Here is a 26,610-nt window from a genome sequence, read left to right on the forward strand (position 1 = left end):
GGAGACAGATAACAGAATCTGTCCTATGTGAGGCACAATGGAGGAAGGTGATTAGAAATCAGGCAAACTCTGGCTTCTCTTTGAGCCCAACTCCCCCACAGGCTGAATTATAGCTCTCCTACCAGTCCCAGGGCGCAGAATGATGTCATGGGATCTGCAGTTCAGCGAGATGAAAGGGATAAAGCGGAGCCCGCTGGCAGGAGGAAAAGCTTCCAACACACAATCCACAGCACAGCTTGGGAACCCAGAGAGCTCCGGATCCAGCCACTCACCCCAAGCGTGGGGGAACCACCGGCATTGCCTCCTTGCAAAAAAAGAGGAGGAAAGCAACGTGATCCGTGGTTAACAAAAGAGTGTGTGGACGGATGGGAGGCGGGAGGGTAACTACCTACCTGCTGAAAGCGAACTTTCTTGATATCCATGCATATATATAAGCTCAGCCCTGCCTTTGATGTTCAGCAACTGATCACTGATCAGATTACAGGCATTTCATCTCCCTGCTCGTCTGCCTTTGATCTGCATGGTTAATTTCATTTTCCTGGATTTGAAGTTTTGTCCGGGCTTGTGCTGACACACATTTTTGGGAAGGTAGAAGTATTTGGCATAGAAGTGCTGCCAAGGAGAAACCAGGCTGCTGAAAGGGTGAGTGCTGGAAAGATCTCAGCAGTTGCAGGTACTGGGTTTTATTTTTGTTGTTGTTGCTTCCACTGCATTTTTCCACATGTGTTCTAAGAAAGAAAAAAGATGGTTTTGATCAGTTAAGAATGAACATATCCGTAGCCGAATACTACATTATGCTGTATGTGTGTATCAGGGTAAAATTGATGCTTGATGCAATTTTTTAGGAGTTTGTACAAGAAGGTTTGCAATCTGTCATGTAAATTTTACTTGGAAATAAGTTGTGCAAACAGGACAAAACAGAATGGTGCTAAATTTAGCATGCATGCTCCGCTGCAGCCCCTGAGACCTGTGCACTGTAACTGCTTCAAGTATTTACAGGTTACTCTAGTTAGTAAACAGGCAGTGGAACTTTGTTTATTGAAAATGCATTCCTTGTTGTCTCTATTATAAAAAAAAAAAAAAAAGAAAAGAAAAATGCATTTCTGGTAATCCTATTTCTTTAGTTTATTTACTCTTTCACCTTCAAGATGTAAATCTATCAAATACATTTCCTTATGCAGTTTGTAATCACAAGGGAATTGCTGAAAAGGCATTGGAGTGTGATTAAAGCCTTTTATGTGTAAAACTGAAGAATTTAAAAACAGTGTGTGGGGGGAAGTGGCACTAGGTTTTGGCTAAAAATACTCTAGCGATTTTCTGTAACCTTTGGAAACAGCACAAGCCTTGTTTACAGAAACATTCACAAGGTTAATATTCCTAAATTAACATTTACTTTAAATTTATAGTGACAGCTGTTGTAGGTTGCAATTCGCCAACTGTTTATGAAAACTATCTGAGTAATCAACAGTTATTATGTTACACAAAGTATTTTAGTCACATTTTCATTTTAGTGAATGCTCTACAAAACCAAATTATGTTGCTGCACTGAATTTGAAAGTTAATTGTTATATCTTTGTCAATTCAATAATATTCTCTCCTCCCAAAGTAAAATCTTTGGGCTGAAATGCAAGAACTCAATAGAGTGGAAAGTGATCTTTCCACGTGCACACTGGTTTGTTTTAATATTCTAGACCTAAGTTTATTTGGGCAAAATATTTAATTATCATCACAATAGCCTATTTTATGCTAGCTGAGCCACAAAGAAATTATAAGCCATAAACCAGTTATTCTTGACTCTGAAATTCTGATGAAACAGGAAAGGTCTTAATGAGTCTCCTTTCATATATAATTAATTTTCCAAGCCAATTAATTAAATGACTTTCTAAATTTTCCTCCTATTAGGAGGTTAATTAGCATTGTTTGCTTAATTTTAAAACTTTGATGGTTGTTAGGTAGATATTATTTAGAACCATTCTAAACAGACAATGTTTTTTAAAGTCTGTCAGTAAGAACTCAATGTGAAAGAATTAACTCTTATTTTTACTCAAGAGATCATTTAAGATTTTTTTCCACCAATAATGCAACAAGTCATATTGATAAATCCTGATTTTAAAAAATTTGTCTTAAAGTTCAGTATTAATATTCACATTCAGAGAAGAAAAGTTAGTTTTTAAATTAGTGCCTACAAGTGATGCCTAAAGAAATAGTGTGCTTAGGAACTTGCTCATTTAGTTCAGATTTGGAGTTTAAAACTTTTTTTGTTTTTGTTTTAAATGACTGTTTCTTTGGCTACTAGCTTCGTTTTAACAAATGCAGACTTTTCTTAACACAAAACAAAGGAGAGAATTAGCAATTATCTGATTAATTTAGGCTTTGTAGAAAACTAGCTTGGGCAAGTCAAGTCCTTGAAAAACCCACTTCAGTGTCTAAATTAATTCAGTTAATTGTTTACTTCTTGTGTCTTTGAAGAGATATGAAACAAAGTGCATTTGATTTTTTTAAAAGAAAAATGGCTATTGCTGAAGGTATAGTTATAGTCTTAAAAGGCATTTTTTAATTAATTGCCACAGATGACCTTGATGGTGATTGAGTAGATATATCCCATACTTCTATGGAACGGAATGCGTATATTACATTTTTTCAAAGCACTTTCCTAACCATTGCTTCAATGGCAGCTTTGTTACTGCCGAAAGGCCATGTCTTCAAAAGACTTTTATTTCTTGATTCTGTCACTGATTAGCTATGTGGCCTTAGAGAGTCACTTCACTACTCAGCTTTCTCATGTGTGAAGTGAGGGGGTTGATCAGATCATTTTCATGAAATAAGCATGACTGGAATTTTTATGGCCATTGTACAGATGAGGAAACTGAGATGATAGAAAAGTAACTCTGCAGCATTAACTAAGGTCACACAGCTAATTTTCTGAGGGCTGGCCCAGGGTTCTTTCCTGTCTACCACGTGTGGGCTCTTTTCCAACAACTGCTAAAACATATGCACGGTGGAGCTGATCAGAAAACAATGATATTTTGAAAGATAAAGATAGCCATTTCCTATTGTAGTCCTTTTTTTGTTTGTTTGTTTCCATGATAGAACTGTCACTCAAATGGATTTGCCCAATTAATTTCCAATAGTTCCTTTTCATATTTCTAAGCTGTATAAGCACAATTACTACAACACATAATTTACCATACTTCTAAAATAATTTTTACAAAAAATTAAATCCCCCCCCCCCCTCTCTCTCTCTCTCTCTCTCTCTCTCTATATATATATATATATATATATATATATATATGAGTTGACATTATATAAGCACATCTTGTTAAGTGTTTTCCAAAAATATTGATATCTTCTTAGGAGATGCCAGTGGGATCCATGAAAAGTTTTTTTTAATATCTTTATTTTATTTATTTATCTTTATGTGGCGTTGAGGATCGAACCCAATGCCTCGCATGTGCTAGGTCAGTGCTCCACTGCTGAGCCCCAGCCCCAGCCCTCATGAAAAGTTTAATAGTTGATTTAAATCTATTATTCCTCAAGGTAGATCTACAGTGGAGTTTTGTGAAATTTCATTGGTCAAATTCAACATGGTTTCATACATGATATGGGTTACATACCATATTTGATTATGTTGTGAATCCTTGAATGCATTTTTATTAACTCTTTTTTTCTTTCTTGGAAAAAAATATTTCTTGGGATAAAAATTAATTTAGTTACTGATGAAATTTTATGCCTATATGCTGCTTTCAAGACCAAAGAGTGGATCCTCACAATCTCTTAGATTCTTTTGTCCTAGCGCTATCCTGTTAATTCTTCCTATTACATACAGATGAACTTGATTGTCAGCAAACATTATAGCCAAAATTTTGCCCAAAATAATGGGTTCCACTTTCCTTCCTTGCTTCCTTCCTTCCCTTCCCCCTCTCTTTCTTTCCTTCTTTTGATGTATTTTATAAAAGCGACTAAACATTTTTAGTAGAGTTTAGCTTCAGCTGACCTATAACCTCAAGCCATAATCCATTCATCCTCTGCTTTGAGACAGAATTGAACTCAAGTACCAGCCATTGGTTGGTCAAAATCTCTCCCTGTGAGGATAACATCAGTCCAAGCCACTCTGGAAAAGCTAAAAAAAAAAATTGGTGACCCTTTAAAGAGTGATTCTTTAATTTTTTGTGAAACTATTTTAGAGGAATGGGTGAGAATGATAAAGGCAGGCAGAGAGAAGCTCCCTGGTGGCTGTGCTTCATGTCCCCTCCACTGTCGCAAGCTCCTCAAGGTGCATCCAGTTTCCTCCTCGAGGTCACTCACATTCTAGGTTGAGCAGGTAGCAGTGCACCATCCATCCTGAGTTGCTCTTGGATGAGAAGTGAGTCAGAGGAAAGGGCAGGTGGGGGGCCAAGTGATGCTATAAACCATTCCTTCCAACATAAACCACTCTCTTTGAGAGGCATTCTGGTAAGTACAGTTTTCTTCATCCTGTTCCATATCCCCAATTCTTCAACAGACCCACAGTCTTGCACCATAGACTGTGATCCACTCAGCCTGTTCCTTAATCTAGTCCTCTGTGGAGGAGTCCGCCACATTTATGGGGAAGGAGAGATGATCGCTCTCTCTTTTCTCATTAAATTCATGAAAAGAGTCTAGCCCATGGGGATGGTTGGGTCCAACATGTCATGAACTCACAAAGATCAGTGCACATGCTGCAACGTATATCGACTTCGCTCTACAAATATCACGAATTTGACATTATCTAAACAAAACAGCCTCCTGATCTTTGTGTATATTGGTTTATGCACTCCTGGTAGAGTGAAGATTACGTAAGGATTCAGGGAGACCACATTTTGATCTCAGTTTTATCAGTAACTTTTGGCATGACCTTGAGCCTATCACTCAGCCCCTGGCCTCACAGTCCTCTCCAACCCTCCATTGATAGTCTGTAATTGATATTAGAGGGTTCTGGGAATGACTTAAGTAGCTGAATCTTGTTGTTGTTTTTTTTCCATCTTATTTTCCTAACTATATATTGTCAAACTATTTCCCTTTCAGAGTCTCATTCTCAATAATTAATTCATTGAGCAAATGTTTAATGAATACCTACTATATGCTCAGCATTGTGAACTAAACCAATTAAATTCCATATTTTCACTTGCATTCTATTCCATTTTCCCAAGGAATAGTGACTTACAGTACAAATTACTAGGAGTCAGGCAATTTGCCCCTTGAGATTTCAGTGAGCCAGTTTATCACTGAAACCATTTTTGTTTAAGAAATACGTTACTTTGCTAGTTCAACTTTGTGGGGAAAATATCTTATAAAATATCAAACACATTTTTGCCAGCTCAGATATTGATAAAACTAGCTTCAGAAAATGAACCTTACATAAAATATTAAAAACAAACACCTCCATCAAGATCCTCATAGCAATTTGACTTTTCCAGTAAAAATTTCAACACACGCATTATCTCCAATCTTTTAAGGGGAGAAAAATGTTTCCAGTTCTGATTCTAAGCATCATTTTCATTCTGAAGGAGGCTAGGATCATATTCTTTTGGAACTGCCATTGATGCTGATTTGTGGGCCTGAGTTTCCAGTGGATACTGTTTTCAGATCATATAAACACTCAAGGCAAAGTAAAGTGTAGAATATTTATTTAACTTAATGGGCTCTTCTCTAAAGAATGAGATGCTCAGTCTAGAGTTCAGAGGTTCAGTGTTCTTTCCTCCCACTGTCAATTATTATTTCAGGTGTCATTTATTGATTGATGCTAAGTGTCCTGTGCCCTACAAAAGCAATATATTGCCATGGAAAATGGTACCACTTAGTGAGCACTTACTATGTGTGAAATATTAGCCAAGTGCTCTAAATACCTTAGGGTATTTAACAACCATGAAGGAAGCAACTCGTGTTACAGATGAAGAACAGGAAACTTAGGGAAGTTAACTAACTTCTCCAAGGTTATACAACTAGTGAATGCCAAGTTGGCGTCAAGACCAGATTGTCTGGTGCCAAAGCCCATGTGCATTCACAATGGAGTCTCTTTCCATAGTGAGCTAACAGGCTAACTGAGAAGATCAATCAAAGACACATGAAATGATTCAAGATTTAATGAACTAAATAATGTGCTACTGTCTCTAAATACAAAAGGAGGTCAGGGAGGAAAAGAGCACTTGGCTGAAGTCAGAGAATGTTGTTCCTGGGTTGGCAGATTGAATTCTACTCAGAAAAAGTTCATTGAACATTTGTTTGAATGACTGATACTATCAGAGATACAAGTTAGAACAAAATAGCCTCCTTCTTTGGAAGCATTTTAAGTCCTTGGGACAGAAAACTAAGTCCACAGATATTCATGACACAAGGCAGGATGTGGCAAGTGCTAAAGTATCCCAAACTTTGTTGAGAGGAATTATAGGTCATAATTAGGGGAAAATTCATATGAGTCGTGGCTTTTGAGCTGCCTGACATAGGAGAAAGAAGTCAGAGAAGTAAGGGAGACGTGTGAGCATGAAGAGGAGACTGCTGCCAAGGAAGGGCAACTTCAGGGCATATGTGCAGCAAGGCAAGCAGACCAGTTTGGTCAGAATATAAAGTGGAGGTTTAGAAGAGAGAAAGATAAGGCTGAAAAGGTGGGTGTAGCCCAAGTGGGAAATCTTTGAATGCTAATCAAAGAAGTGTGGAAGCTATTTTTTACAAGGTAGAACCGCCTGTAAATCTTCACTGAACAGTGGCAACCTGAAAGGCAGCCAATAGGACCCAGGCTGCAGCACTATTGTGGTGAGGGACTGGGAGGACCTGGACTGTGGGGGAGGTGTTGGGTCTGAAGAGAAAGAGATGCAGGAATGCCTGAGGCCTTGCAAAGAAAAAAGCAACAATTCAGTTTATTAAAGATAAACTCAGTGTCGATACTCTGTGTTTTAGGCTATGGAATATAAAAAAAAAAATTCATTCTAAAGGGATTCTAATCTAATTGGGGAAAGGAACACAATAGAGACATTTCTTCATCATAGTGCTGGAAGGGTATATGGGTGATGCTCGTTGGGCTCTAGGGACACTAGATGAGGGCAGTCATATAGGCTAGGAGAATGACAGGTACCTTGAGGTTCAAGTAAGGAAATGCACATCATTTGTAAATCATCTACAAATAAGTCACTGATGTGATTTAAGTTCCAGACATGTGATATTTAAAGCATAAAACATGGAGGTGTGATACTTAGGAATGATAACATTTTTAAGTATTTTTCACAGGTATCTGTTACACTACATTGTTTGAAATATGGGATCACGGGATGTGCAATTACTGATAACAATTCATCCATTCACCCGATGAATATCTACTCACCCATTTTAACGCCACAGCAAAGTAGGCATTGTTAGATCTGCTTCCTAAATGCATGAACTCAAGCTGAGGTTATGTAAATAGCCTGACACCAAGTACTAGTAAAGCCACAGAGCCCAGATCTTGTTCTCCAGTTCCTCGGGGTCAGAATATTCAGGTTCTTTGGGTGACTCTAGCTGCTGGACTGGGTTGGCACGTAGGAGATGGACACAGGCGTTGGCTAGAACGTACCCCTGTCCTATAGAGGATTCTGTCCAGCGAGCGAGCCCTGGGAGAGTATCTGTTGAAAAACTGCACGCTAATCAGTGAGGTTGCTATTAGCTGGGTCATCACGATCTTGACCCACCCGAGCTAAAGTGCCAGGCGCACAGATCTGGCCATCATTTTCTGGAGCCTTTCCTCTTAGGCAGAAGCTGGCTCTGCCTAGGATGTGATCCGGCACGGGAAAGGCACAAAGGTCTTAGGGAAATACACCCGGGGTGGGAAGGAAGGCTCCATCCTTTCTCCCAAGAAAGGACAAGCTGTTCACGGTCTTGGCTACCCCATCCCCTACCGTGGTTCTCCCCGACCCGTCCCGCATTCACCAGCTCGTGCCGGGGCTGGGGTCTGCTCCCCCAGCGCGGGAGACTGGGAAAGCCGGGAGGAGCCCAGCTGAAGTCAGCAGGGGGCGGGGCGAAGCCGGTGGGCGGGAGGGAGGTGGGCGGGGCTTCGGGAGGCGGCAGCCGTTGCCGGGCTACGGGAGAGCACCGGGCCGGCGGCGCTGGGAGGCGATCCGCTCGCGCGCCTAGAAAAGACCCCTCTCCCGCTCCGCGCCCTGCACCCAGTGCCCTGTGCCCGGCGCCCGCATCCAGAACGGTTCTGCGCTCCCCGGATCCCCGGCTTCAGCCCCGACCTGCAGGGCACGACGCGGCGCGCCAGCCGACCGAGCCTGGCAGGTGGCTGGGAAGGTAGGTGTCCCGCTCCTCCCAGGACTGAGCTGCGCTGCGCGGGGACCCCAGCCCTGGCCTCGGGTGGATCCTCTCTAGATAGGAGCCTCGGGAAGAGGCGGCTGCCTAACGGAGGGAGGGAGCAGGCAGGGGCAGCTCACACGTAGAAGAGGGGAGCGAGCGGACTGAGTTGAACCACAGGACCCCAGGAAGGAGTGACAACCGGGGGCAGCTGAGGAGGCACTGGGATGCACAGCTTTGGCCACAGCCACGGCAGGGTCCAGACCCTGACAAGGCTTGCTGGTCTCCTTCGGCACTGGGGATGAGGACGCTGACACTCTAGGGTTCTTGTGAATAGAAAATCTGCTTGTAGAGCAAATAGATGTGAGTATGTAAATAAATATGCCTCGTGCTTATCCCGGGCCCTACACGTTTGCCCCGCGTCCCTGCGAGAGGGACTCCCCAGCGCCCCAACTGGCGGTGGGTCTCCGGAGCACTCATCTGCAGGCCCCACTGCAGAACTGCAGCCTAGGAGGTAATAAAAGGACTTTTAATTCTATCATCTTCCTTCCATGGAAAAAGAAAAAAATTCTTAAATGTCAGCAGTATTTACTGGTACATTGAGGAGCAGAGCATGTAACAGATTTAGATAGAAAAGAAGTCAGTTCTCACAGCCCTTGTTAATGTTTGTAAGTAATTTCATGGAATAGAAATTTAGCTGGTATGTTCTTAGAGATTAAAGTTTGGTGGGGTCAAAATTCTGGGATCTGTTTTGGTAACAGTCAACTAATCATCAAGCCTGCATCTATCATTGTGAAAAATTCATGTCACTTTTTTTTTTTTTTGCCTTTTAATAACGGCTCAGTTTTCAAACAAAATCATAAGCATTGCTCAGCATTTCTTTAAACAGTTTAACTCAATATTTTATGAAGGCATTCTTTTTATTCCAATAAGTTTTCTTTGACTACAAGATAATTTCTTTATATAAACAGGAAAAGGGTATTGTTAAACATGACTTATGTAAACAGAAGATTTTATTTTAGTGTTGTTATTTCATGATCAGATACTTAGATTCGAAAGTGAGGATTACATTGCATTAGTTCAGGATTTACTAAGTATGTTGTCTATGGAAGAATTTCACCTCAGGCATTTTTGCCAAAGCTGCTTTCAAAAAAAAAATATTTTTATTTCAAGCACTGCTTATTATCTAATTTAAATATATATAATGAAAAGGGTGAGAATTAAGTCCTAATGTAGAAAACTGTTTCTCATGTATTCAGAGATGCAGGTAACTAAAAAGAATTTTTCTTTGTGTATTATTTATCGGGTTGTTCTGAAGATAATACAAAATATAGACATGCATTTTTCAAAATATTGCATTGACATTATTACATGAAGTGTTATCATGAGCTCTCTAAGTTCTTTACTTTTTAATTAATGAAAATGTCTTATTACATCCACTTTATTACCAAGGCCAAGGTCACGTGATTTTGTAGACTTTAGAATTTTTTTTTTTTTTTACAATAGATGTTAACTGGGGTATTGTGTTAGTATTTCCCTGTACAATCATGGAAGCTATTTCTTTCTTTCTTTTCTTTATGTTTTATCTATTTTTTATTTGGATTTTTTTTCTTTCCTAGAGTGTCTTGACAGTTCAGGCTGGGCTGGATCTTGAATTTGAAGTTAAAGATGCATAAAAGACCCTTATTCACTACAGTGTAAAATGCCTTTCCTATCAAAAGACTTGAATATGGGCCATTGCTAACATTTAAATAGCTATAAAAGAAGCTGTTCCAAAGAACAGAAGATAAATCAGATGATTAAACAGATGATTCTGAATTTTAATTTATGTATATTTTAGAATATAAATGAGTTGAGACAGCTAATGTCACATGTTGTATTTAATATATTGGTTTAATTTACTAGGTATAGCTCTGTTATACAAATTTAGAACATGTTGGGGACTTAAAAACCTAAGTAAGGAATTCTACTAACACTGATGAAGAGAATTTCAGTTTCCCTTTCCTCTTATTTAAATCTCTGACCAGCACCTTGCTTACCTCAATCTCCCTGGACCAGATCCAGCCTTAAAAATTAACATGACACAACCAAAAAAAAAAAAAATCCATTCATCATTAATGCTAAAAGAAAAAGAAAACAAGTGTCTTTTTTTAAATCTGATAAATTAATATTTAAAATTCTGGAGAAGACCAGCATATTTTAACTGTGTTGACTACAGGATGAGTAATAATGCCCACCTTAAATAAGTATATGTTCCAAATAAATAAATCAACAGCTGCCTATGTGAGAAGAAAGTCACTGAACAGTGAATACTTTTGTCCCATGGCAGCTGATTATTAAATGTTCATAGACTTTGTGAAGAAAACTTCTAGCTGAAGATAAAGAAAGATACAGCAGTATGAGCAGAATTTCTTTCCATGATTTACTGGTTGAACGGTGCATTCATTCATCATATTTTATCTGTCAAAAATATTTACATTTAAAAGTAAGATGTTTAAACAGAATTGGGTTATCGTCCAGTCCACACATCACAAAGCCTGTACCTTTTAAACTGAAGTTTTAAAACCTGGGGTTTAGGAAGAGAACGACCATCCATCAGCAATTACTTGGGACAAAGGAACTTGTATATCTGAAGATTATTATTTAGCCCCTCTGCAGTCAGCTTGGATGGGTCTAATATGAGGAAATTCTAAAAGAATGGAGCCTACTTATACTGGAGAAGAACACCCTGAATGGTGTAAAGACTGGTTTTGGATTCTATCCAGATTTCCTTCTAAAATAAAAATTTAGACAGCTGTGTTTTAGAGATGATTGTACACAGCTTTCTTAAGATCAACTGTGTAGATATTTGAGGCTCCCTTCATCATTGATGATACAGTTGTTCTATTTGTACCTCAGAATAGAGAAACATTTAATGAATTTTGGAAAAAGTACCTTACTATGTGCTTGTTGATTGAATATTTTATAAATTCTGACAATGTTTTCTCTGGAGTAAAGATGGTAGAGCCTACAACTCAGAAAAAACCAATTAGTCTTAGAAAACCACACCCTAGGTGAAGTTCTATTAAAAACAAACAATTAAATAAAAGAGTTTAAGACAATGGCCCTTCATGTTTTTGAACTTTGGAGGAATTGGAAATACTATATTTGGCAACTGTAAGTTTTAAAGCTTATAGAGTTTTTAGTCCAAAACAGTTCATGATTTGAGAAAGGGAAACCATTCTCCTTCCTCAGCCAACAAAAATATGTAGATTCTTATTACAGCACACCTTTGTGAGCTTTCTAGGCTGCAGAAGGGCTGCCAACTCTACCACGTAGAAAGAATGATTTTTCGAATATAGTGACATTAAAGGGTAAGTTGCAGAATAGCTAGAGGCTTGGGGTTATTGTCCTTTTTGGAAACAGCAGTATCCTAAATTTCTAATTAATTTTTCATTCTTTCAACATGTAGGATTGACAATATTTCTAAGCCAAAGTTTATGTTCCACCATTAAAATGTAAAATTCTGTATTTATAGCATTGGCTTTATTTCAATGCTGATTTTATAAATTGTAAGCCTGCCAGTTTGCTTTAGTGTTGATATATTTCTTTAATGGTTCAGCTTGTTACATATTTAAAAATGTGTGGGATGAATGGAGCTTCATTACATAATGTTAATATACCATTACTAGATGAAAACTGTTACCTATTGCAGGCGAACCACATGTGTTGGATAATAAATAGCTTTTAAGAAATAGAAAAATAAAGAAAATTAAATAATTTATTCTGAAAAATGTATCCAGATTATTCAAATTATTCCAAGCTTCATATGGGTCACTTACAATATCAGATATAAAGATAGTTCTAAGAAAAATTATGTATTGTTAGTTTGGCATGGTGGCACCTAACTGTAACCCACCTACTTGGGAGACTGTGTTAGGAAGATCACAAATTTGAGGCCATCCTGGGCCACTTTAACAAGAACAGTCTCAAAGTAAAAAGGGCTGAAGATGTAGCTCAGTGGTAGAATGCTTGCCTACCATGTTTGAGGCCCTGGGCTCAATCCCTAGAATCATAATAGAAAAGAGAAAAAAGACTGGTTACTTATTGTTTATTGTTAAAATTAGATTGATAAATACCAGACCTTCTTCGACAAAGTGATATTTGTCAGTACAAGCTGAGCATCCCTAATCTGAAATTCTCCAAAATCTGAGTCTTTTTGAGTGACAACACACCTCCATAAGTGGAAAATTCCACAGCATGAAATTTCCTTTCATGCACAAAATTATTTAATATGCTGTGCAAAATCACCTTCAGGGTATATGGATAAGGTATATATGAAACATAAATAAATTTCATGTTTAGACTTGGGTCCCATCCCCAAGATCCCTCACTATGTACATGTTCCAACATCTGAAGAAATCAAAAATCTGAAACCCTTTTGGTCCCAAGCATTTTGGATAAAAGATGTCCAGCCTTGAGTATAGAATACAGTCAAGAAATGGGATCCTGACCTGGATTTGGTTGGACCACAGTAACTTTTATTTCAATATTTAGTTATGTTTGCTCGTATTTTTCACATATATTGTTTCCTCCCTTATATCTCTAAGAGATAAAATATTATTCTTAATTAGTAAATTTCTTCATTAACATGTATTGGGCCTATACTTTGGATAAGTTACCATCTGGAGTGAAATCAGTGTCCTTGTCATGAAGTCCCCAGACCCTGATTGGTGGCAAACTTGAATGGCTGGATAGGTGCTAACATCAGTTAAGGGAGTCTAGTAGGACAGCAGAGCATTGTGGGGACGGGCGCACTAGGAAGTGTGTGGGCTTCCCCAGAAGGGCACCTGATGCTCAGTTTCCGCTCATGTTGCCTCCATGTGGACTTGTGTTGGCCAGGTTGTCTGCTTCATGAAAGTTCTTCATTTTTAACATCAAAAATAAATTTTAAAAATCACATGCTGCCATAGCTAAAGAACATAAATGCCAGTTAGATGCAACACAAAAGCTAGAAAGAGAAGTAACTAGATGAGACAGTGAGATTAAGTCCAGGGTATCCCTAGCTAGATTTAAGGAGATGCCAGAGACCTTAGACAAGACAATTTGGCCAGACAGGCATTGCAGACAGATCTCGTCATCTGCCCAGCCAATGAGGAATGAAACTTGGCGCTCCTTCTCCCCAGCAACACTCCCATAAACTGCAGCCTCTGAGACCTTGCCCCTTTGCCTGTGGACACACCAGCACAGGTATTTGTGATTTTAGTCAAGGAAGTGCAAGGGGTGTGCATTTATAGCACCTGTTGGATTTCTGTCTCTTTTAACGGAGGCCAATTACGACGCATTTGCATTAGTAATCATTCACTCAAATGAGCAGACTGAGCAGCTTTATTTGATAAGGAGCCACTTTTGGTGCAGCTGAACAGGATGTTTGCCAGCTCTGTGCTTTAGGTTCATGTCCGTTCTTTAATGCTTGCCTGGTTCTCCAGATACTGCCAGCCTGCTTAGTATTGCTGAATGGCAGACAGTGCTGCAGAAATTCTATGCTACTAGCTTAGAGTAAGGCAGGCATTATTAGCCTTTAAGTGCTTATCCAGGGCCAGTGTATCTACACATGTTCTGCAAAAGTAGATGCTAGATGGTTAGTAGATGTTGTCTGGTCTGGATATTTTGGTAGACTGTAAAAACTCCAAAGGACAGACCCATTTTACATACAATCATTTGTATGATTCATGCCAGTCCCAAATAAATAGAACTCTCAAACATATAGAAGCATTTTTCTATCTTTGGGCCAGATTCTGAACTTAAAAGCAATTTCAACAAATAACCTTTTTATTACCTTATTTTTATTTTAAATATCATTACTTACACACTGTTATTTTATTAAATTTTCCTTCTTTTATGAGAGCCAAAGAACTTCATCAGGAATTTCATTTTATTCCAGGAAATTCAAGGTCACACTCATAACACCCCACAAGCTAAATTGTTTATTTCTAAAATGCTCGTTGGCCAGGCTACATTCAAAGACATTTAGGAGACCACCACCCCAGCTAAGCTGTGAACTGCCTATAAGTACAACCTTTTGGTATTCTCCTTAACCTAATGCTGTCTTCTTTCAGGCTCCTGATAACTGCTTATCCAAAGTTGGTTGAATAAATAGATAAATAGTTAAATGTATTATTTGTCTTATATCTATCATCAGTTTTTGTTGATGAAATTCTACTGTCCCTAATGGAAGGTGTCAGTAGTATACAATCCTCCTGACTTGAAACCCTTTTTGGAATCACCAGGCATGAATTTAGTTTGATTTTTACCAGTTCTAGTATTTGTGTCTTTTCACCTTCAGTTTTTTTCTCCCATCATATGGGGGTAAATATATTCTTGAAAGTATGGTATTAAGGAGAAAAAGTTAGGCTTTTTATAAAGCTTTAGTATAGTATTTAACATCATAAATGCTTTGTTTACACCTTGAATTCTGAGTCTTCCTGTGCTTTCTGCAGGCCTATAGTTCTAGAATTCTAAAAGTAGCCTGCCACTTGTTAGTGGCCATCAAGTGTCTCTTATTGGTCTCACAGGTTGCAGTCTTCAAGGACTGTCATATATATTGGCTCGTTTGATCCTCAAGAATAATATCACAGCATGAAGGACAATAGTTGCTAACACTTCAATAACACTGAAAATGTTCCAGAAAGTTAACTCTCGGTTAATTGCTTTATGACTGGTAAACTCACTCACTCCTCATGCAGTCTCAGGAGGTGGGTACTATCACACTGCCCAATGGAGAGGTGAGGAACTGAGACTCCAGGTGAAGTAGCTTGTTCAGATTCATGCAGATAATTAGTGATGCTCCCAATAACAACAGCAACACAAACATCAGCAACCATCACTAATTAAGATTTATTCTGGGGCCTGGGGTTGTGGCTCAGATGGTAGAGTGCTCACCTAGCACATGTGAGGCACTGGGTTCCATCCTCACCACATAAAAATAAAATAAAGATATTGTATCCACTAAAACTAAAAAATAAATTAAAAAAAAAAGATTTATTCTGTTCTAGCCATTGGGTTAGCACTTTTTGTGTATTCTCCCAGTTAATTCTCACTACACCCTATGAGACAGATTCTATTTTTATCTCTTTATAGAGATATAGTCTTGGTGTAATCTTGCTAAGAAACACTTCACCATTTGTCTTCTGCATGTACGGATTCAGTCTATTGAGCTCTTTTTCTCTTATTGGTGTAAATGCTTTGGCATTGCAGGTTGAAAACCTCTAACCCAAAATTCAAAGACCTCCCAAATCTGAACCTTTTATAAGTGCCAATATGACACCAAAAGTAGAAAATTCCATACTGAAACTTTCTTTCATGTGCAAAATTATTAAAAATACTGTAAAAAATCACCTTTAGGCTATATGTATAAAGTATACATGAAACAAATGAATTTATTATAGAGACTGGGGTCCCATACCCCAAATATCTCATTGCATATATGCAGATATTCCAAAATCCAAGAAAATCTGAAGTCTGAAACACTTCTGGTCTTAAACATTTCATATAAGGGATAATCAATCCGTGTACCCTTTTTTTCATATTAATTTTAATCTTACATAAATTAGAAGCATTTAACTTTTAGAAATGACATTTTTCAATATTTAGGACTATTTCCATAAAGGGATAACCTTAAATATATGTTTCATAGAATGTGATTGTATCTTTTGACCAGCTCCCCCACCCCAACCCTTTGTCTACACAAGCAGTAAGGTGCAAGGTTGGATAGTTGCCAAAAGACCTTGAAATATGTCAGGAGAGACAAAGCTACCACCAAGAAGCTGAAAAAGTTTAGTTTCGCTCAAAATGGACCATTCATTCAACTAATGTAAAGTGATTCTCCTTGCCCTGGCAATGTGACCTGCTAAGGCAGCTGAAATGACACCTCTGGGTTTGGCACCCTGGGGCGGCCTGCAGGCTCAGCCCTCAGGGGCTTTGCCACCAGCAGCTGACAGCAGCCTGCCCAGCATGGATTCCTCTGTTGTTGTTTTTGTTACTGTTTTCCTTGAACTCTTTGGCCCATCATTCTGGTTTTTTGGTTCTCTGCTCTCATTTCTTTCTAAGGAATCAAATGATTGCTGGGGCCTCTCATAAGTTTAGGAAGATTCCACTTTAGAAGAAACCAAACCATTGTTTTTCTACCTGATAAATGGGGCCACTAGATGAGGCTTTCCTTATTTATTTTTATTGTCTTCTTTTGAATTGGCATATATTTGTGAACGAATCCAGATTTATTTCTGTTTTGGATCACTGCTGATGAAAATTAAAAGGCTGGGTTTATCTTTTATTGAAATGTTGATCAGTGCCTCCCATTGCATCACTTAGAAGTGACTTCTGCATGTTTCAATAACATGAATGTTGATTTTTCTGCCAATACATAATTTGCACAGTGCTGCTTTAGGGAAGAATTTACAAATGCTCAATCTTAACTGTCTGCTCCATGGTGGAGATGAAGCATCCAAGATCCAAGTATGGTGATTTTATTCAATAGAGTCCATTGTATTGCAGGGTGTATGTGACCCAGTAGAACAGGGACCCAAGAGCCACCCTGCTCAGGTTTGCATCCACTTCTACTTCTTACTAGCAGAGTAATCTTAGCAGGTTATCTAGCCCTCTTGCTGTCTCAGTTTTCCCATTTCTAAAATGGAAAGAATTATAGTATTGACTTTCTAGAGTAGTTGCAAGGATTAAATAAGCTAGCATGCTAAAAATAGTACCTGGCTCACAGTGCTTAGCAAGTGTTGTTATTTTATCACTGTTATTATCCTGTTGGCACCGCCTGAACTCATATAAATGGAAGGTTTATAAATCACTGTTTGAATGTAATTCTCTTCTGTATGAAAAAGATTGGACACTGTAAAGACCTGAGTAGAAAATAATGGCAGGTATTACCTAAGAATTCAGAGTCAGTAGTTATGTGTGTAATATGTGAGTAAGCACAGTACCATTCTCATCATCTAAACTTTAAATTTTAAAGAATTACATATTGTCTATTGTATCTTTTTAAAAAGTGGTTCCTTTTAAAACCCAAGTAATATTTAGAAGTCCAAACATATAGAAAATGGTAGAAATTATAGGGCAAATACAGAGCCTAGTCACTAAAGCTTTTGGTGTTAACTGTATCTTTCTTATCTTTGATTTAGAACGCTTCAGGGATAACTACATTTGATAAGAGCAATGGCTTTAAAAGTACCACTAAACCAAGAGAAAACATTCTTCACCATTATGCTTTTACTAGGCTGTTTGGTAAGTAAACTTTCCTTTCTTAAGAATGTGGTAAAAGATTCATATAAGATCGTTTTCTATTTCTCATCCCATACAATTTTCCTTTCTTTCAAATTGCATTTGATCATTTTTGCATTTGATTATCAAGTGAAAGGGTGCTGCTAAGCTGTGAAATTTTTAACAAGTATTGAAATTATTTTATTTAAACTTACATGAAGTCATAAAATTGCTTTGTTATAAATCCTGGATTTATAGACACCTATCTCTAACACATCCTAGACTCCAACAAGATCATAAATTCTGACTTGGAGTCTTTGACTTAGAGTTTATGAATACCCAGGCCTGGGTTCAATCCTCAGCACCACATAAAAATAAATAAATAAAATAAAGTTTTTTTTAAAAAGTAGTAAAGGCATATAGGAAATTTTAATGTTTGAATGTGTGACAAGATCTATGAAGGTATTCAACTTATTTAATATTGAGATTTAACAAGGATGTACAAATATAGCGAGAATTATTTGCACTGAACACAGTACCTAAAATCATGGAAGACAATTTAAGAGGAAATGGGATCAAATTGGAGTCTGGAATGTATGTAGATGTAAGGAACATTTCCTTTCTGTTCCTTAAAGTTGTTACACATTGCAGAAATGGCCTAGGAGGGAGATGGTAGAATTTCCTTCTCAAAGAAATTACAGTCTCTGTATAAAAAGGGAAATTCCTACTCTTTAGGTAAAATCAGTCCACCAATATGGTAGTTAGGTGGAGTTAAAAGAAGTAGGACAAGATTATTAGACCTTTAACCCCCAAGAATTTTTCTAGTCCCAGCCCTTACCTTGCACTTTCCCTCCCACTGGACATGGAGAGTCAGACTTTGACTTTATTTAAGGAGGCTGGTGGATATCATTACAGATATTCCTACTTGGTAAGGGTGTTTTTAGAGAATGATTGCTCCTTATTGTAAGCATCAAAAACAGTTTTCTGTGCACCTGTGTGTGATAGGCATTAGACACAACAGTGTCTGTTCCCACAGTACTCCCTAAGGTTTTCATTTTCACTTAGGAAAACAAAACTGAATGTCTTGACCAATCCTGAGATGCTATTAATTCCAACACTTTTAATAAAATATTATCTGTTAAGAAGCAGGTAAGCATATTTTTGAAGGATGATAGAAATAAAGTGAACTTATTTTTTGGGAAAATAGCTTATTTTGGAAAATGACCTACATCCTTTGTTTTTTTGCCAAAGGGTGGTTACTTCATTTAAGACGTATTCTATGAACTAAGTATATAACTAGGTCCCAGGAAATGACTTTGCATAATCAGTAAGGATGTAAGTTCATGTATAGGTAGCACTTTGGCTTTGAAGAATTCAGAGAATTTGGCCATTCTTATCATCTACAACACCACAACTACCATCATGAAGCATTTTAATGGTCTCATGATTGCCAGATAATATTTTTTTATGATCTCTAAGTTAATGGAGTACAGCTGGAAAAGTTGAAAATTCTCCATCAAAACCAAATGGCAGATATATCTCAAGGATCATTGTAAGTTCTTGTGGCTATGTGCATATATTCCATCTACTTATTCAATTTATTATACTTAAGTATGTTTATATTTCTTGAAAATCAAAAAATTTGGTTATTTAATTCAGATTTTTTTAGGTAGCAAAAGGACCTTAGGTCTCTGCAGGGCTATTCTTTAATATGTTGTCTTAGAAAAAACATCATCCCCTAGGTCAATTTTATCCTGAGTCCTCAGAAGAATATTAGAGGAAGTAGTTAATTCCAAGAAAAGGGGACGCCATTCTATAAAGAGTGAATGAATATTCTGTATTCTTTGGAATACAGAAAATAATTATTAGGTTTATTGATTTTTACTTGTTCCACTGACTCACTCAGAAAGTGGTTTTTCTTTTTAAAGTGAAAATTAAATTGACCTCACTCTAAGTTGATATTTACTCTCAGCGATTATGTGACTAATGGTGAAGATATTATTCCTTTCTTGCAAACAATATAATGAAAGTACTTTAAGATAATGTTTGTGAAACATTTTATTCCTAGTCATGTAAAGTCATTTGCGAAACCGGAGACTGCAGACAACAGGAATTCCGGGACCGGTCTGGAAATTGCATTCTCTGCAAACAGTGTGGGCCAGGCATGGAGTTGTCTAAGGTACATTCTGGATATGTGGTAAAGTTGTATATCTGTATTTGTAAAATGCATTGTTTTGAACTAAATTCTTTTAGTTAATTATTAGTGAAGCTTTGGATACTATTGACAGAATTCTTGTTTCATTGTGTCATTTAGTCATATATTATACAATTCCCATTTTAATACCTCTGATTCATGTGCCTTGCCAAGATAGATAGGATCTAAAAACTGAAATTCAACAAATGTTATTGGTTTACATAATTAAGTGTTTATAGTGTTTCATTGAAAGAATTACATTTTTAAGGTCTTTGGGGTTTAATTTTTAAAAAAATCAATGTTCTTCTGAAAACTTAAAGCATTCATAACAGAAAATGGTGATGTTACCATTTACTGGGGCTTCTTTATTTTAAACTGAATGTTACCATTGCTAGTCAGGAGACAGTCCAGCATTGGCCTAAATAAAGATGCACCAAGGTAGCAGTTCTTTTCCAAACTAGCATTTTGAACATCCCTTTAACAACTCAAGTATTATTAGTCTTACTACTCTGAGGGTATGTTACTTCCAGGAGTACTTTAAATATGTTCATTTAAACTGGTATTTATTAAGAAATAGTGAGTTATAGCAGGGCTTATTATATTTCACAGTCTTGCTTATTCAGAACTGTGCATTAATTTGCTTTATTTTTTGATCTTTGGAAGATGTTACTGGTGGTGAAGAATTGGTGTAATATTTTGTTCTAAGTGAAACATCAAACCCTTCCTGTTAGAAAGGGGACAATAGGTTTTTCTTTTTATTTAAAGTGACTTTTAAAGGAGAAGTTCTTTTCCTCTAGGACTACCATTATTTAAAGTTGAGTCTTGTCTTTCATAGATTTTTGATCAATGACCTATAAACAGCAGGAAACAAAGAAACATGCATTCCACAAGTAGGTGGTGGTAGATGGCTTTTCTCTGTGGTTGTTGTGTTATGTGAGCAGTGGCTTTCAGTGTCTTGAGCTTTTATATTTGGATTGAAACTGACTGACTTTCAAGCTCTCTGACGGCTAGTTAATTATAGCATCTCAATAGATATTTTTCAATCTCTACTGATTGTAGTAACTTGCATTTTGAGACATGGGTTTTACCAGGTTGGATGGGGAAAGATTCATTTGTAGCAGACCTACTTACCTAGGATCAGTGAACTGAGTAGTTAAAAATGCCCTAGGGCCAAGAAGAAAATAGTTGAGGATGTTTCTAACCCCGAAAAGGCCTTCTTTTCCTAAATCTCTGTGAAAAGTCCAAATGAAACCTTCCAGAGTCTGAGAGATGAGTAAATTATTTCTAAGAAGTTGTTCTCTTCTCTTTATCCTTTGAATCTGGAGAATATAACCTTAAAATAATTCGACCAGAAGATGATGATCCAATCAGCCCTGATTTTTTAAATGAAAAACAAAATTATTTTTCTAATTTATAAGTCCCACGTGTTAGGAGCTTGTATAAAAACTGAACAAGCTGAAAAATCGGTTCTTAAAAACAGTTCTTCTCCGATCTGTAAGAGAAGTAGGGTCATAGGAAAAACTACTGTCCCTAGTTGGGCAGATACAGAGAATCACAGTACACTGCAGCAGAAACCTCCTTGGGCACTCTAGATAGAGTACTGAGCAGGAAAACCTGAACTTGAACTAACAAATTGCCAGAGCCTAGGTATAGAAAGTTCCCAGAGTTCAAAACTCCAGAGGAAGCCCAGTCACAGAGTGACCTACATGCTTTTGTTTTACCTCCAACATAATCAGAATCTCACAGTAAATATCAGAAAACTCACTTCATTCTTCCCGCAGGGAGAGAAGAAAAGGAACTGTCCTGGAGAGAAACCAGTTTGCCAGAGAGTAACTTGCTGGGGTTTTACCAGAGCCTAAGTGACCTGGGGAAAAGGAGATACTCAACTCCAGCCCACTCTGTCCGTTGTGTCCCATGATAAGGTGGGGTGTGAGGAACTTGAAATACTTGTGAACTCTGCAGTCCAGGGGCACAGGCCTAATCACAGACATATAGAATGCTTCCCCTCCCCTCCTGCCTTATCTCCACAGCACCTGAGCCCTGTTTATAGCCATTCTTTTTACCCTGTACATCAGACATTGATTCTAACAAAAAACTACAAGGCATACTAAAAGGCAAAAAAGCAAGAGGGAAAGCGTCAGAATCAAATGCAGCAGATTCAAAACAACTATGATTAATATGCCATAATGAATAAAATAGATATTATGCAAGCATAGATGGACAGTGTAAGCAGAGACGTGGACATCCTTAGAAAGAATAAAAAAGAAAGTTAGAGATCCAAGACTAACAGATATGAAGAAGGCCTTTGATGGGCTTATAAGTAAACTGGTCATTGCTTGGCAAAAAAAAAAAAAAAAATCTCTGAGCTTGAAGATTTATCCATAGAAACCTCAAAAAAATAAAAATTAAAAGATTGAAAAAGAAAGAACAAAATATCCAAGAATTATATTACAGCTTCAAAAGGCATGAACATGCATAATGAGAAAACCAGAAAGAGAGAAAGGACCAGAAGACATATTTAGAGCAATATGACTTAGAATTTCTACAAATCGACATCAGACACTAAGCCACAGATCCAGGAAGGTCAGAGAATACCCAGAAAAATAAACACCCCCAAAAAACCTGTACATGGGCATTCCATTTTCAAACTATAGGAAAAACAAAAATTAAAGGAAAAGTCCTGAAGAAGCTAGAGGAACCTTACCTACAGAGGAGCGGTGATGAGAGTGACATCTGACTTCTCAGAGAGCATGCAAGCAGGAGGAAAGCAGAGGGAGCAGGAGGAGGAGAGGGAACTATTTGAAGCGTTGAGAGAAAATAACCACCAATCTATAGAATTCTGTACCCCATACAATTATCCTTTAAAAATGAAGAAGAAATAAAGACTGATGGAAGTGTAAAGATGAATCCACTATTATAGATGGAGACTTCACCACCCCTCTGTTAGAAATGGACAACTTCTGGCTGGGGATGTGGCTCAATCGGTAGCGCGCTTGCCTGGCATGTGTGCGGCTCGGGTTCGATCCTCAGCACCATATACAGACAAAGATGTTGTGTCCGCCGAGAACTAAAAAAATAAATATTAAAAAATTCATTCTCTCTCTCTCTCTCTCTCTCTCTCTCTCTCTCTCTCTCTCTCTCTCTCCTCTCTCACTCTCTCTTAAAAAAAAAAAAAAAGAAATGGACAACTTCTATAGGCAGATTGTCACTTAAGGACATAGCTGAAGTTAGCAGCACCGTCAGTCAACTGGATATAATTAACATCTACAGACAACTTCATCTGACACCAGCAAAATACACACATCTCTCGAGCTCACAAGGAAATTTCATCAAGCTATACTGCATTTTTATCATTAAATACTCCTTAACAAATTGAAAAGACTAGAAATCATATAATACCTGTTCTTAGACCACAGCAGAATAAAACAGAAATAGATAACAAAAAATAATGTATGCTGCCAAGCCAGGAGAAGACATGGAGTAATCTTAAGTACATAGTACTAAGTGACATCTGAAAGAGATCCGTGTGACTCTAGCTGTAGGACATTCTAAAACAGGCAGAAATGTGGAGACAGTGAAAAGATCAGTGCTTTCCAGATACAAGGGGGAGGAATTTATAGCCCTCCCCCTTGATAGCTCTCTCCTACATTGGCTACTTTTTACAGATTACTTATTTGAACCTTTCACAAAACCTGGACATTTGGATTAGGTTCATCTAATATCATGAATAGGCAGAACACAGGATTTGGGGGGCAGTAAAAATACTTAGTATTTGAACATTTATTCAAATCAATAAGATGCACTTCACCTAGTCTGAACCCTAATGTGAGCTACAGATTTTAGGTGACATTCATGTCTTCATGGATAGTAACAAATACACCATTCTAATGCAGGATGTTGATAATGAATGGAGCTATGTATGTGGGAGGAGGAGCAGGGCAACAAATACATACAATGTCTCTGTGCCTTCCTCTTTCTGTGAACCTAAAGCTGCTCTAAAAAAAATAAAGTCTTAGGTGGGCATAGTAGCATGTGTCTGTAATTCCAGCTCTTTAGGAGTCTGAGACAAGAGGATTGCGAGTTGGAGGCCAGCCTGGATAACTGAATGAGGCCCTGTCTCAAAATAAAAAGAAACAAAGTTTTTATAGTATTTTTAGAAATCTATCTTCTAAGAACATCATAATAGTTTCTCTATTTCATATTTCTGTGGATATCCAGAAGAAATATTTTTCCCTGGTTAGCAGCTTTCCTCAAATATTGAAACAGTGATTCAATTCTATTTCATTGGCATCGATGAAAAGGTGGCAGCCCTCATTCTGCTGGTACAACTCTGATACATCACGTTAGTAATGTCTGCCTTGTGGGCAGCAACACAGATCACCCAGCTTCTCACCCTCATTCTCATACTAAGAATGCCCAGCTCCCGACAGACACACGGTACTTTTTACCCTAGGAATGAATGAATCAATCAACCTCAGGTTATTTTTCAGTGGGGAGGAGAGTAACACTTAAATCTGGTAATATAAAAACTAATGAATTTGTGTATAGTATGAATAATGAGTTCTGCAAAGTCTTTAATCTTGATTTTTAGCTCACAGTAAATAAAATTAGTAATTGAACCTGGCTCATACACTAAGATGCAACATAGAAATAATATTAACATTTTTATTTCTCAGTTAACTGATCAAGGCAGAGAGCTTGAGTTTTTGTAAGCAATTACTTAGGAATTAGAAAGCTCTACATAGTCCATTCATTAAATTGCTATCTTCTTTCCAAGGTACATTTTAAGTCTTTAACAATAGTGTATATCTTTCAGTCAAAAGAAAAGCTAGCAGTATATTAAAATCAGATAATCACTTAAATTAACAAATAAATCCTATGAGCTAAATATCACTTCCAAGCTTTAGATATTTAGGGAAAATTTATTCTTTTGACTAGGACTAAGATATTTTTAGACAACTTTATTTATAAATTTTATATATATATATATATATATATATATATATATATACACATATACATATATATTTCTTAATTTGGAATGTTAAACATATAATTTGGAGGGCTGCCTTTTAATTTGTAATGAAGCAATGCGTCTGAGAGTCCTTGCATTTTTAACCGAGGCTTACAATTTTGGTTACTTGTGGTGTTTGAAATTTTGAAGACACAGTAAACAGAAAACATTCTAAAGTTGGTTATAAAAAGTAGAAAAGCTGGATCAAATTATTGATATCCACAACTAAAGTTTTCTTTATGTTTAGGGGGAAAAAAGGGCATTTTCACCAGACATAAGAGCCTTCAAATAACTTTCATGCTGACATCCTTATTTTACTTGTTTCACTCTATTAAACATAACTAAACTGTTTGTCTGTTTCCTAATACCCAGTGTCTAGGTCTATAAGTGCATACTTCTAGGTCATCAGGTTCTTTCAGATGCAAACATGTATCTGTGTCTTAAAACTAAAGCTTGGAAATGCTTTGGGTAAGCAGGCCTAGTTACACTTTCCATCTGTGGTTTTATTACTCCTAATTATTATTTTCTTTGGAAGGCATTCAATTCTATTTTTTCTCGAAATGTCTGGGCTACCTTACCCATTGTTAGTTAGGTTTTACCATCTAAAACATGTTGTTGGGGCATTGGAATCGTGTTCCTGGAGACAGTGTGTCCTTGGCACACCTACCGTTGTGTGGTCAGTGGCTCTCTGGCCTCTTTTCAGTTCCCTCTAATTATTAGACAAGGAGAAGTCTGCACAGCAGCTCCAGCCCTGGCCGTACATGGGTGATGTGCATTGATGCTCTCCCCTACGTTGGCTACTTTCTACAGATTACTTATTTGAACCTGGACATTTGGATTAGGTTCATCTAAAAGATGAACATCTCTTAACATGACAAAATGGACTTTCTCTCAAATATGTCTTTAGTTGTTGTGTCAACATAAGTATCATTCAACTGCAATAGGTTTCGTGCATCCAAAAGAGATGGTATTGGCCAAGCACTATCTGTGTGATCTTTGTATACTAAATAATGGAATCCTACACCACACATCTTAAATAGGTATTATAATTACTCCCGTTTTATAGATGGGGAAACAGACACCAAGGAATTAATTGATGTGTGCATTGGCACTGCTAATAATAGTGCCAGGCTTGGGGAGTGGTAGGGGTCACTTGAGAGTAATGGTCTTTCTGGTTTTGATGCTTCTCTAGTACGTTACTGTTCACTAGAACTGTCTGCCATGATGGTCTATGTCCTTGCCATCCAAGATGGGATTCACTAGCCATTGTGGCCTTTGGACACTTGAAATGTGACTAGCCAGTTTCACTGAGAAACTAGATATTTGACTGCATTTCATTTTGATCGATGAAATCTAAGGAAAGTTCCCCCATGAGGTTAGGTAGTGAATTGGATGATGAAACGTCTTCCAGAAATTCTGGCTGAGAACCAGCTTCTAAAACAGAGACCTATGCAAATCATGATGACCTAACAACACATGTGTAAGGTGGAGCTGCCTTTTTGGACACTTTCTTCCTCTCCTTCCTCTCCCCATCTGTTTCCACTGCTCCCACCAGATGATGTCCCTCCCTCTGTGGCATTTTGAACAGTCTCATCTCATCAGCTTATTGGGTTCCCAGTCTCTTTCCCCTAAAACCCAAATATCCTCTCTCTCTCATTTAGGTCCGTTTTAGTCATTCAGCTTAATAAATGGTTAGCTTTATAGTATTTTTGGGAAAATATATGACAGGTCACTGAGCCATTTGGAGTCTGTTTGGAGGATTTTTGTCCCATTGAGCCATATTTACTTTATTTCTCTTCCACTACAGAATTTCATTTTTGAAAGTTTATAATAAAGATGATAGAGAATAGTTTCCCCATTTCGGAGTCAAAAATGACAA

General features: G+C 37.6%; 1 protein-coding gene across 6 annotated transcripts in view; it reads left to right on the plus strand.

The window, feature by feature from the left end:
• The first annotated feature begins 220 nt into the window (after positions 1-220).
• Tnfrsf19 (TNF receptor superfamily member 19) overlaps positions 221-26,610 on the plus strand; it is a 99,398-nt gene continuing 73,008 nt past the window's right edge. For 3 of the 6 annotated variants that reach the window (XM_026394918.2, XM_026394921.2, XM_077795234.1), the window contains exons 1-3: positions 221-642; positions 17,445-17,547; positions 19,592-19,702. In XM_026394918.2, coding sequence (XP_026250703.1) covers positions 17,479-17,547; positions 19,592-19,702 — 180 coding nt within the window. In that variant the 5' untranslated portion in view covers positions 221-642; positions 17,445-17,478. Of the gene's footprint in view, positions 674-8,091; positions 8,278-17,444; positions 17,548-19,591; positions 19,703-26,610 lie in introns of those variants that run through there. The other 3 variants (XM_026394920.2, XM_026394919.2, XM_026394922.2) reach the window with 3 other exon arrangements.

The sequence above is a fragment of the Urocitellus parryii genome, chromosome 2 (genome assembly GCF_045843805.1).
Source record: "Urocitellus parryii isolate mUroPar1 chromosome 2, mUroPar1.hap1, whole genome shotgun sequence".
NCBI lineage: Eukaryota > Metazoa > Chordata > Mammalia > Rodentia > Sciuridae > Urocitellus > Urocitellus parryii.